This window comes from Xiphophorus hellerii, chromosome 14 (genome assembly GCF_003331165.1).
Source record: "Xiphophorus hellerii strain 12219 chromosome 14, Xiphophorus_hellerii-4.1, whole genome shotgun sequence".
NCBI classification, from domain to species: Eukaryota; Metazoa; Chordata; class Actinopteri; order Cyprinodontiformes; family Poeciliidae; genus Xiphophorus; species Xiphophorus hellerii.
Genome location: NC_045685.1, coordinates 16,531,671 through 16,545,291, shown reverse-complemented (window position 1 = coordinate 16,545,291; position 13,621 = coordinate 16,531,671). Strand labels below are relative to the sequence as shown.

The window sequence follows — 13,621 nt, the reverse complement described above, 5'->3', positions numbered from 1 at the left end:
CTTTTTCCCACAACTGCACTTAATTAAAATGATTTTTTTTTACTGAAGTAATTTGAACTTGCACATTTCTAGAGCCAACATAATGCTTCAACTCTCAAATTATAAAATTAATTTCTGAGTAAGATTTAGAAATGTCACTCCAATCAGTTAAATAAAATGTAAAATGCTGTGCGCACAATTGTTAAGCAAATGAATTTTGATTGAGTATTTTGACTATATTATTATTTTTAGGCATAGTTTCTTAATCAAATGCTAGCGAGATGGAGGTGGGGTACTGATGTTTGCTGGTACGATTTATGACCTTTTTGGGTTGAATATGGGCTCAAAATAATCTCCCAAACCTTCTTCCAGTTAGAAGTGACTTTCTTCAAACTATCTGCATATTTCAATCAGACAATGACGCTCATGCAGGGCAATCTTCCATCACATGCATCCAAGTACACCTCTGTGTGGCCAGCCAGTAAAAATATTAAATATGAAAAATGTACGACTTGGCCACCATCTGACCTGAACCCAATCGAGAAGTTCTGGACAGTTTTCTTTTTTTAAATGTGAGATTTCCAGTGAAATAAAACAGTCTCTCTGAACAGAGAGTGGGAGCCTGTGGTTGCTGCTGCACAAAAAGTTGATAGTCAAAAGTTCAAGAAAATGTCAGAATCCCTGAAAGAGTCTGATCACTGTTACTGGAAAGAGAGGTCTGAAATGTTTATTGGAAAGTATTGAGATTTGTTTATAATTCTCACTTAGATGAAAATAAGAAAGTGAGGTAGGAAAACGTCCTTATTTTCTTGCTTAATCGTTATGCACTAGTTGCCCCAATTTTAACCTCACTTTTAGTTTATGTATTCATGTTTGAAGTTTATTAACATTTTGGATTAACTGAGAGCACTGTAGTTACTGATTAATAAAAAATAATTACCAAAAAGAAGATTTTTCTAATAAATGTGCACACAGTATAGTTTATTAATAAACATTTGTAAGCCTTTATTGGTGGTTCGCTCTGTCACCATCGCTAACGTTACTACCTGACAAAAAACACTGACTATTTAAATCTTTATGTACAACTATTTTGGCTGTAAGCTTAAACTTTTACTGTAAAATCAGCTTGAAAACTACCTGCAGCAACTAAAGTGTAACTGATTCTCGGTTGCTTGATTGATTGGTGACCTGAACCCTATACACGATTAAAGAATGATATCAGTCTTTGCATGGGTTTGTAGCATATAGAAAATAGAATTTTCTATATGCTTGCAAATGGTGTCGCACTCTGCCTCACACCATGTAAGGCAAATAATACACTCACTCTTTAAAAGCTTGCAGTTCAGGTTCTCTACCCACTCTGCTTTGAAATAATTTTTTTCTCCTGCTGCATTTATCCTTGTGTAGAGAAATGATAGTCCAATAAGCACCTACTCAAATTGTAACCTTCTCCAACTCTTCTGGCTCAGCTGTGAGTGTTCCCACCGTGCGTGAAATGCCCCGAAGATAAGAGACCTGCCGGTGCTGCTGTGGTGGGTTTGTCCTTGCGCTTTCAATCATCTGAAATGTCTTGCCTGTTTGTGTCGTTGGGAGCTGTTATGAGCTGAAATCTGTGTAGGAGTGAGAGAGGTACGCTCAGCTGCTCAAATGGAAGCAGCAGAACATTAAATACAGTATGAGTCACGTCGCCACTCTGAAATGTTGTCAGTCAGAAGCAGCTGCCTGAATTTAGAGCAAACTCTGAACTTTCGGTGTCGTCTTTTCGGTTGAATTTTTAATGGCGGTAACTCGTAGGGGTGATTGGGTTGTCCAGTTTTGCTGCTTGTTGCTGGCCCTCGTCTCCTTTCAGGCCTTCTGGTGTTTACAGGACTGATTGAAGACGGTGGCCAACCACGGCGAGAGCAGCTGTCACTTTAAAGGTAGCCATCCCACCAATTTCCCATGTTCGCTTACTGCCCCATCTGATCGCATTACACAAAAAAACAGGAAAACCTTGGAGGAATACAACAATCGTCTGTTATGTAAGCTGTTCCTGACCCTCTGCTCACTGTAACAACCACGGAGAAAGCGAGCTGAACTTGCCGTATTAGCTCTGCATAAATTAAAATTAATTTCAATTATTGCTTTCCTCGAACTTGAAAAGACCCCAAGTCTTTCAGTCAAAGGCAAATAATGACTGTAAAATTTAAAAAGAACTGTCTGCCAAAGGCACTTTGAATTTATCTCATTAATTTTTCTTCCAACCCATCTGTGACATGCAACACTGTTCACAGAAATACTCCTCTTGTTCAGAAGTGCCTTGGTGTGATTGAGGATTGAGAGAACAGTTAGCATTCACATGATAATTTATTGTTCATATCTTAGCAGATATGAGCCTATTGATGCAGATCGCATCATTAGCCACTGAGATTTGCCCTATGGACTCCTATAAAAACAGAGTAGTTATTGATATGAGGTGTGTGTTTTTTACTCCTTAATTATTTCTGGATGAATCACTAAGCTGGATCTCCTGTGCAGCCATTTATCAAAAAAAAAAAAAACAGTTTTCCACTGAAGCAAAGGCTGAAATCTAATTTAACAGAACAAATGTTAACACAAATAAAGTGATCTCTTCAGAAATCCAATTGGAATTGCTTTAAAATTTTTGATTTTTCTGCTGGGGAAAAAGTGTTTTTATTAGCCAGTGTGGACATTAAGTATTTGTTTTCTGTTACAAACTCCAGTGCTTTTCACTGGGATTGTATGTGACAACCAAAATAGAGCATAATGGTTAAATGGAATACCAATTACACAGATAAAAATAGAATATAAAAGTGTAACAACCATTTGCATTCAGTCCCCATTTGATCTGATACAACTGATAAAATCCAGTAACAGTAATTGAGAAGATTTTGCAAGAAAGAATGGTCAAAATTGAACAATATATTCCTGTTCTTTCACTTTACAACACATTATGACTTTGTGTTGGTGTAGCAAATAAAATCCCAGTACCCTGCACTGAAGCTGAGGTTATGTTACAAAAGGTGAAAAAGCTCAAGGCGTTTGAATACATTCAGGACACTCTTTTCTTGAAACAAACTTAGCAGGGGGTAAATCAATTTCCTTTCTAATTTTGATTTTATTCTTGATTTTAGCAACATGTAATCTTTGCCCTTTTAAAAAGGAGCTCTTTCATCATGTATTGCTTTTTTTAAATTGCTAACTTCACATTTAATTTAAGAAAAGCAGCGACACACCACGGGTAGAGATTCACTGATCAGAACATAGTGGCTGATTTCTGATCTCTGTGAAACTTTGACCTGGCTTTTGGTTTTGACTCATTTTAGGAGATTTAGATGTCTTGAACCATAACAAAATCAATTATGAGAACAACATTAAAAGGATAGTGGGTCACTGACTATCTGAGGTTCAGTATTAATGTTTTTTTCTGTGTAAAGTAACTCCAAAATATTTAACAAAAAAGTTGCATATTTTCTGGAGGAGGCATTGTTTATTTTTATACGTGGAAGCAATACTTCTTGACATGTTATTGGCTGGCGTTTCCAATCAGGGATTGCCATTAATGTTCCTTGGTCCTCATTGGCCCCCTAAAAGCAGAAATAAGGAAGATTGTTAATGTTAGCTTTGATGGCAGTGATGAGATGCTTTCAGTGGTTTGAATTAATTGATATTGGTGTAGTTGGTGATTGAAATATTAAAATATTAAAGGGTATTATCTGTGTTTTTAGAGGGGGGTCTAAAAACCCCTTATTGTGATTCTTAGCTTAAACAAACACTGAGGGTCCACTGAGTTACATACGGTTTAATTTTTGATATGAGAATCAGGGATGACTTCCTGAACTTTCACAGAAAATACAATTTCCTTTTAAATTACCTTTTACATCTCTTTTCTCCTTTTAGACTTTATTTAAACAACTTAAAAAATATTTTGCTATCAGTAACAACATCCACTACAAATGTTGTTGTTACCACCACCTGTGTGGCGGCATAGATGAGCACTTAAAGATTGGAGCTCAGAGTTTCTGTCAGAAAACTCAAAATTGGACAAATTCTAGGCCCAATGCGATCGTCTGGTGCATCTCTAACCCCAAGTTTTGGATGGAAACTTGCTTTGGTTTCTGTTTGGAGGTTTCAGTTATTATTAGATCACTTGTCTGTGGTCCTGACCCCAGTCCTTAGATTCTCAAATCAGTACTTTCATTTTTAATTGCACAGACGTAATGCATTCTATGAGTGTGATGGTTATTAAAATGATTACATGTATATCACTCAGTAGCTCTAGACTTAGAAATGTTCAGACGAGTATTTTTTTTTAGTATTGCTCTGATATTTTGGGGCAGCCTTTATCGCTGCATTCCTAAAGCACAATGAAGATAGTTCTGTTAGAAGCGATGAGCAATCAGCATAGATGAGCTCTGTGGGTGAATAAAAATGGTCTTGCCTTCCTCCAGACTGAATTTATTGCATATTGGTAGATAGAAAAGTGAGTCATCATGAAGACCATCCACTGCACCTGAGGATGCAGTCCTGGTGTTAGCAACACTATAATACTTATGATAAAAAAGAACAGCATTTAGTAAAAACATGCCAGGTCCAAATTGGTTCATCTGAAGATGTTGCCATTGCTCTGTGTGCTAATTGTAGGGTTAGCTTCATTTAGATTCAGTGTGTCCCTTCAGCCGCTACAGATGGATGCTCAGAAAATTAAGTGTTTGAATTGACTTTCTGCAAACAGACAGCACTGAGTGTATTGGAGACATGCTCTACCCACAGTGATGTTTTTCATAAGCCATTAAGTATTTAGATGGAGTTTAAAATGCCTGAATGCATTACTACAGTTGAAAAACAATCAACTACAAAGACTTGAGTTGTGCCTCATTTTTTCAGGTTTTAACCTCAAGGAGCCAGACTTTTAAGGGGGATGCAACCAATAGATCTTCACAGTTTCTGAAGCTCTTTTAAAGTTTTTCTTTGAACTTTTGCTGCCTTGCCATTTTTTAAAGAAAAAAATAGATTTCCGAAATACACCATAAACAAATCCTTGCTTATACCAATAATAGTAACTAATTATGAACATACTGTACATGTTAATATTTTTTCCATACTCTTTGTGTTGCTAGAGATTCACAAATCAATCGAAATCAACAGTACACATTGTTTAAACTGTAATACATTTAAATGAAAGTCAAATTAATAAGTCATTTATATTTTTTTTGTTAGACATGGACATATGTTTGCTGTAAATATGTCTTTACAGGAATATTTTATTGCAAATCTTACAAGCTGACACATATTCAGCCAGATAAGCTGCCACACTGACAGTTTATTAGACCATCAAACACACTAACTCTCATGTGTCATGGGCAAATATATTTCCAAACTATCCACTTTGTCTGACTTTTAATGAAGGGAAAAGTGTGACAGTATTCCCTTTAGCCAGCTAATTGACAGCACACAACGTAGTTGACTGGGGGTGGATGTCAACTCTACTCTGAGCTAGAGACAACTCTCCAACCCTTTCTTTGGCATCTCAGTTAAAGTAATTTTCATGGGAAGAAGCAACAAGATGGTAGCGTTGAGACTGTCACTATTGAAAATAATGATAATCTTTTACATTATGAAGTAGCCAATATAGGGTTTGGGTTTTAGTTCAGTTTTCTAAGTCAGCTGGTGTCAGACAGCTCAGGGTTATCAGCATTGCACTCAGAAAACAAATTATACAGTCACTAAGCAGAATGTATATAATTAAGTAATCACTCCTGCAAAACAGATTTGTTGGCCTGTGCTACATTTGTATTTTGGTTGGTTTTAAAAGTTTTTGAGTAACTTTAAACAAAAAAAGAAAAACAAAAGAAAGGAAGACAACTTGTGAAATGGTGCCAGAAAAGTCCAGTTCCAATTGGATAATTTTACTCTCACTGTTACATGCAGTAACACAGTTAATCTTGTTTTAATGACAGCAGCTGTGATCCAACTTCTTCAACACCAAGATATCAAGGCTTGGTGTGAAAAAGTGTGATTTTTTTTTCTTCTTTTTTTTTGCTGATGCATTTGAAAAAAAAGAAATAATTTTAACACCTAAAGGATACTCGCTGGAATCATTTCTCCAATTATATGACTTTATTATGCAAGTACAGAGACAATAGGACTCTTAACTTTCAATTTGATTAAAATTAAGTCCATCTGTTCATGTCTAGTAATTTTTTATTTTTTTAGTGTTTAGTATTGAAAGCCTTATTGTAGAAATGTCTGTAATGTATGAACTTTTGTTTTTTTATCCCTAAAGTTACTTACTTTAAATTCCACAAAAACTGACTGAACTGTGGAAATTGGACCCAGAAAACAATATGGAGTCTTGACGTCATACACTGTAAAATGATTTACCATGTACTTGGTAGATCTCTTCTGGCAATAAAGTACTAGTACATCTCCAAAAATAAAATACTGTGTAAAATTGCAATATTTCTTGCTAGTCATCTCAGAAAGGGAAACTAGAATTATCAGTCTTAGTGACACAGTCCAAGCCTTTGTTTCTTAAAATATTGCAGATTATGGCTTTCAGATAAAGAAAGCCAAAAATTCCCTCCCAGAAAATTTGAAAACTATGAAAAAGATCATTAATAGAAACTCATGGTGCCTCAATAAAGCTTACTAACTCATAACACCTGCGAAGGTGTTCCAAGCCTGTAAACAGTCTGGGTCAGTACGATGCACAATCATGGGGAAGACTGCTGACTTGACAGATGAGCAGACGGCAGTCATCAACAGCGACACACTAAGGAGAAAAGGAACTGGACTGCTGCACATTGCTCTAGAGTCCTGTTTTCAGATGAAAGTAAATTCTGCAGAATCAAGATTGCAGGGTCTGGAAAGATGGAGAAGCACAGAATCGTTGTTGCTTGAAGTTCAGTGTAAAGTTTCCACTCTGGGTGCCATGTCACGTGCTTGTGTTTGTCCAGTGTGTTCTCTGAAATCTACTGTCAACACAGCCATCTACCATAGAGCTAGAGCTCATCATGCTTCCCTCTACTGACGAGCTGTGACAAGACGCTGACTTGCAGGACTTAGCACCTGCTCAGCCTGCCAATGACCATAGTGTTCCTGTTCTTGATTGGCCAGCAAATGTCCCTGACCTAAACTCCATAGAAAACCCATGGGCTGTTGTCAAAAGGAAGATGAGACACCAGACCCAACAAGGTAGATGACCTGAAGACAGTTTTCAAAGCAACACAGTGCCACAGGTTGGCCACCTCCATGCCATGGTTCATTGATGCGCTAATTCATGCTAGAGGAAACCCAACAAAGTATTGAGCTCATGAAAATGTGCAAACTTTTCAGAAGCCTGACATACATCTGTTTTTGATTTGTCAGTGTGCCATAATCACTAGAGAGGTGAAAAATAAAAGCTTGAAATCACCAGGTGATGAATAGGTCATACTTTGAGATGTCTGGCAAGAAATATTACACTTTTATGCTATATTCATTTTTTTAGATGTACCAGTATGTGTCAAAATGATATCAGTTATTTTTTTAATATCAGAGTGTGTGAAGTGTTTCTTCACACGTTCACACCAACAGGTTTTTAAATTGTAGACTCTGATTGTTTCCACTTGATGGCAGCAAACTCAAATAAAATACAACTACTGACTTTCCTGCAAGAGGCTGAGATTTGGATTTAGAATGAACATCAGGAATGGACGTTCAAAATGCTGATAGATAAGAGCTACTTGTATTGTGGGATGTTTGATTAGTGCAACTTAGAGCTGTTTAAATCTGACCTAGCACAAAGGAATCAATTTCAATGAAGCATCGGAGCACATTTAGAAGAATATTAAGTTACTTTATTCAGATCTTATTGATACCAGCAGAATACTGAAGAGTCAGTGGTTTTCCCAGTAGAGTTAAAACACCTTTTTTTTTCTCATCTTCTTCAATTTGATTACCTGTGAGGAGCAAATATAAGGTTGTGTTTTCTTTCCAGGAAGATGTTTTGTCTTCAGACCAACTTGTGCCTGAATTTAACACGATTCAAATCACATTTGTTTGGAATTAACCATTTTATTTTTAGAGTTCTGGTCACGCCGGCCTACGTTGACAGTTCCTCCAAACAAATAAGACATTCATTTGTTTTAGTGTCAGGTTGCTGACCTGTGCTTTGTCTCCAGAAGGTCAATCAATTGTAACTGGATTTATTGAAAACACTTTCTTCTTAACAGAGGGATTTACCTTGCTGCATGCCATCTTTTTATAAGTTTCAGTTTATTCCTTGTTCAGGACAAAGAAGAGAGCAATCTGAGCAGCTTTAGTCTTTCACTAAAAACTTGATGAATTATCCAAAGAACAAAATTAGTTTGAATCTGGCCAATGAGTTCCTAAACAGTGTGCTCCAAGTGGAGTTTGAGAGAAAGGGGAAACTGGCCATGAGGATGGATGTAATCACTAACAGTACTCTGGTTGGGTGGTGCATTTCAGTCCCTTTAATTAAAAAAAAAAATCCGTTATTACTTTTAAAGTGAAATTATAGGTTGTAATTCATACTGAAGTTTCTTCAAAGAGTTGTTATAGATGCTGATATTTGAGGGCAGGAAGGATCTTCTATTGCAGCATAATACAGATCCTGTAGTTACTCAGTTTTCGTACTTGTAGGTACAGTTTCCTGTTCTCAGCAATTTAACACTTGTAATTAATAAACTGACCAGTGAGTAAGAGTACTGAGATTATTTGTTCTCACCATCAAATGCAAAATACTTGCAATTAAAACAATGAACATACTTTTTGTCTCATTTCAAATGTTCACTTTTAACTTTCTATAGGTAAATCACTTGGCCAGTCTGCGCTTCATTATTCGAGTTCACTTTTCCTGCTAGTATGAGTCACTTCCTTCTCATATTTAGTCTTAAACCTTTCTCATGTTACCATCTAATCAGTTTGCAGGTGCTACTGACGTTGCCACCTACACCACAGAGCAACCAAGCTCCCCCGCTTCAACCAGCTCACCACAATGCTATGCAGCGGCAATTACCTTCATCACCAATCATACACTGATTGATGTAGCATACTGTGTGTGATGATGACATGCAAAACCTTGATTATTTTCATTACCATTAGCCCAAGGCCTTGATTATATCCTGCGCCAAGTTCTGAGGTGATTGGAGAACAGATGTTAGAACTTGGAGGAAGATTCTCTGAGATGAGCTAATGTTCTCTTATTAGAGTTGAAAAGAAATGTAAAAAAACAAACAAACTGTAAAATCTTAGATCTCTTAGGTTAGAAAAACTGAAAGAAATTCTATTAGCTTGGATGTGCCTCCTGTCTTGCTACACCTCCTCTAAGCAGACTTCTACAACATTTTTCTTTCACCTTTCTAATCTTTGCTCCCGAGAAGCTTCCCACACAGTCGTGTGTGCCGCATAGTTCATTTACAGAGCACACACACTCAGTGTCTGCTATATTGAACAAATACTCGGCTTTCACAAAGAAACGGAGGAAACACGAAGAATTTCTTTTGACCACATTGTTTAGGCTTCTTTTCTGAGAGGATCTTATGTGCTGAGCGTATTCAAAACATGCTTCAAGTCTCTTGAAAAGATGATCTTCCTGTGTTCCTCTGGATAACAACAGTCTACCAAGATCCAGAAATGTTCGGAATTGATTAGAAGATGTTTTTTAAGTCTGCATAAAGAAAAAGAAGACTAACTTTCTTACATGTCCCGTTGTCTATTTCAGGGATCTTCAAATCCAGGCCTTGAAGGTTTGTGTCCTACAACTTTTAGATGCATCTCTGGTCCAACACACCTGAACCAAATGGCTGAATCGTGTCCTTAGTCAAGTTCTCCAGAGTAAAAGTAATGACATAATTATTTGAGTCAGGTGTGTTGAAGCATAAACACATCTACAAGTTGGTTTTTCTTTTAGTGTCTAATGTATCTTTTTATCCATCCATCCATCGTCTGTGGTTCAAGGCCAACTACTGCAGAAACGTATGCACACAGAAAATCTAAAACATCCAGAGATTCACTGTAGATCCATGCCAAAACTACTCATGTTGAGAAATATTTGCAGTATACATTCCAGAAATGTTTAGTATCCATGATATTGAATAATATGAGTATAGATTGCTTAAAAAGGATAAAGTCTATCTAAACCAGGCACTTGAAAAAACTGGAGTTATATCTCCAGCTGAACTTTAAAACATGTCATTCAGGAGCCTCTTCATAAACTCACTGCAATCAAAGCTTTGAAACCCAAAATAGCAAAGTTTGAAATGAAAAAAAAATTCAAAGGTTCTTATAAACAAATGAAAAATAATATTTCAATCACTAGATAGTCTATCCTAATTTATTATTAGAATAATTTTTTCGAATAAATTAAGTAGAAACAGAGCAGAAGTGGGTCTAGATGCCCAGACTTGCTAGTACCCATTTGGATTGTGGGAAATGAAGGAGTTTGTCGCAAAAAAATTTAGGCAATTGGTACACTTGACTATGAAATTCCAGCCGTCCGCTGACACCAGCCGTCCAAAGAACACACACAGTTTTGCCTGAGGAGGTCGGAGCTAACTAAAAACAAAAGATCGGAATGGAGTGACCTGAAAAAATGACACAAGTGGAAATTGTGAATCAAAAAGGAAAAGTGATGTCACCAGTTTGGCAGTATTTTGGATACTTGAAACAAAAAAAAATCCAACAAATCAATAATAATTATTGACTTGTGTCGAATTTGAGTCATATTGCCCTGCACTGTAAGCACAACTAACTTTTAGTTAGCAGTGCTCACCACTGATAGTTTCAGAACAAAACTAAAATGAATCATATCAGACCCGTCTTGCTTAACGATATATAGTTCGTCATAAATTCAGTTGTGACCTTGCTTAAAAAGATTTGTTAATCAGAGTGTGCCAGCCAATCAGGCACCACTTTTTTTTAAAAACACACGATCAGGCTTCAAGTCAAAGCTGAAGCATTGTAATGCGGGATTATTGTGTTGCACACTCTAACAGGGGTGTCAAACTCCAGTCCTGGAGGGCCGGTGTCCTGCAACTTTTAGATGTGCCTCTGCTGCACCACACCTGAATAGAATAATTAGGTCATTAGCAAGACTCTGGAGAACTTATTTACACAAGAAGGAGGAAATTAAGCCATTTCATTCCAGTGTTTTGTACCTGTGGCACATCTAAAAACTGCAGGACAGTGGCCCTTGTGGACTGGAGTTTGACATCTGTGCTCTAAAGCAACAGGCTTGCTGAGCTCAGAGAATGACAGAGGATCATAAAGGCTTGGCCTGGGCAGCACAGCAAGTTGTTTAGCAAACTGTTTTTGTTTTTCTTTGTTTTGTTAAGGAGCTTTCCAATCAAATCCATTGTGCTGTATGTGCTATAAGCACAATGGATTATCGTACAGTCTGAATATCTAGTTCGCAGCTTATAATTTGGTGCTGAATTGAAGGGCTTTATTGACTAAAGGTAGAAATTATGTGAGGTGAACTGATGGAATTTATTGTAGAACTTATCAAATACAGGGGAAATGTATTTTTGCCTCCCTTACACTTTTCTTTTGTGCTGGCTTCATTTATTATTTTGTCGTGCTTAATTTTTTTCAGATTGTTAAAAAAATAATAGGAGACAGAGACAACATGAGTAAATGTAAGGGAGGATAGTTTCCGAATCAATATGGCCCTATGTGGGAAAAGCAATCTCCATCCCTGTGAAAGTATGAATTAAGAATAATTAACCACCTCTTTGTAAAGTTTCGTCAGCCACACCCAGGTCTGATCATTGCCAAACTTGTTGAATTGAGAAATCGGTTAAAGAGAACCAGCATGGCACACTTTAGATGTTGTAAAACTCTGAGTCCTCGCATCGGATTCCCAGCTTGGGCATTTCCCTCCATGTCCTCCCCTTCACTCTGTGACCCCCTTCCCAAAAAGAACAAAACAAGCAGTGAAATTTTAGTTTGATGTATTTTATAGGAAAGTTACAGATTTTTCCTTTAACCTGCTGATGAAACCCTATCCTGGGAAAATCGACTGACTTAAATCAGTGGAGCTGAGTGGAGGCAAATTGACACCGAAAACTTTTAGATTAATTACAGCAAAACTAAAATAACATAATGGCATAAAGTAAAATAAATAAACCAGATTAAACCAAAGGCAGCCTCCACATTGTGCGGTCAGAAAAATTGTGGACTTTGAGTGAGTTTTGTTCAAAACAAAACTCAGCTGCTAATCAACATGAAAGCATAGTTTAGGTTGTCGCAAATGTTGGAACAAACTCCCCCTGGAAAAACATAAAAACAAACCCATCTTAATTTTAGGTAAACATCAATGCTTTTCTCAATCTCTTGTGACTTAGATCTCACTGCTAGCATCTGTCACTGGTGACTTGCACTGAAAGTGAGCATTAGTGGACAATCATCCATCATTAGGATGCATCTTCTCTTCTGCCCTTCGGTCTATTATTTATCTTTCTCAATGTGATTACTTCATTCATTCTCCTTTCTCCTTCACCCATTCTCCCTTCACAGCTCTGCATGTATTTTATCTTTGCCTCCCCCCTCCTCCCTCTTTTGCTACGTCTCTCTACCACTCACTTTTCTCCCCCTCGCTCCCTCGCTGACTTGTGCCGGTCTCTAATCAGAGCCACAGATGCAGGGCTCTTAAAGTGGAGCTAAATGGCCCGCTAGCAGTGCTGTGCACTGGGTTTTTAAGCGTCACCGGCCATGGGCAGGCTGTGACCCGAGCGACATGTTGACTATGAACTTGGAGGGACTGGAAATGATCGCCGTGCTGGTAGTTGTGGTTGTGTTTGTGAAGGTGCTGGAGCAGTTTGGGCTGCTGGAAGCGGACTATGACGGTAAGGAAATGATAAACTGTTGGTTTTACTTTTTATTTCTCCTTTTGGCGAACTTGTTGGTGACCAGGTTTTGTTTTTGTTTACCTTAATGGTGATGCATTTGCACTAGTTGGAGGAATTTGATAGTTTGGTTTGCTTGGAGGTCTTTCAGAGATGCCACATGTTGCTCACAGGAAGTTGTTCTTCGTTTATAAATTTCATGATAGAATTATTCTACAAACTCTGAGTTATACAAGTGGTATGTTTGGAAGAATGTTTAGTTTTTGTTTGGCTGTGTGATTGTATAGTTTAATATATAATTAAAAGGCTGGTTTTCTATCTTCTGCTCATTCAGTCACCACACATGTCCTTTTAGCTGTTTTAATTTCCCACGTTCTCTCTCCCTGACTCACCTGACGGCTGCTTATTACCTCAATAGTTAAAGATGACTCATGCGTTGCACATTTGACCAACTATTATGATTTACCATCCTCCTTTTAATGATTCCATTCCTGCTTCTGGTGTTATTTCGGGATCATTTTTCATATTTGGCAACCGTTGTGTGATCCTGTGCTCAGTTTGACGGTTGCTGATCAAATTAGGATAAACGTGGATTGTTTGTGAAAGCTCGCATCATCTGTGAGCTGGATAACCTGTTTATCCAAATGAGAGTGAGACAGCTGAGGACCAAATGTCATGCTGGAGCAGCTGGAAGCTTAAAAACTGGAACTATCTGGAAAAATTACATTTCTCCTGTTTGCTCATCATAAAAAAACAAGCTGGAACATAGCAGAAGTGACTGTAAATAGTGG

General features: G+C 37.5%; 1 protein-coding gene across 7 annotated transcripts in view; it reads left to right on the top strand.

Moving 5' to 3' along the window:
- kcnip4a (potassium voltage-gated channel interacting protein 4a) overlaps positions 1–13,621 on the top strand; it is a 147,045-nt gene that overhangs the window by 88,186 nt on the left and 45,238 nt on the right. Inside the window, exon 1 of one of the 7 annotated variants that reach the window (XM_032583035.1) lies at positions 12,653–12,830. The exons of the other annotated variants lie outside the window; for them this stretch is intronic. Within the exon in view, the coding sequence (XP_032438926.1) occupies positions 12,722–12,830 (109 nt within the window). The 5' untranslated portion in view covers positions 12,653–12,721. Of the gene's footprint in view, positions 1–12,652; positions 12,831–13,621 lie in introns of those variants that run through there. 7 annotated transcript variants of the gene reach the window in all.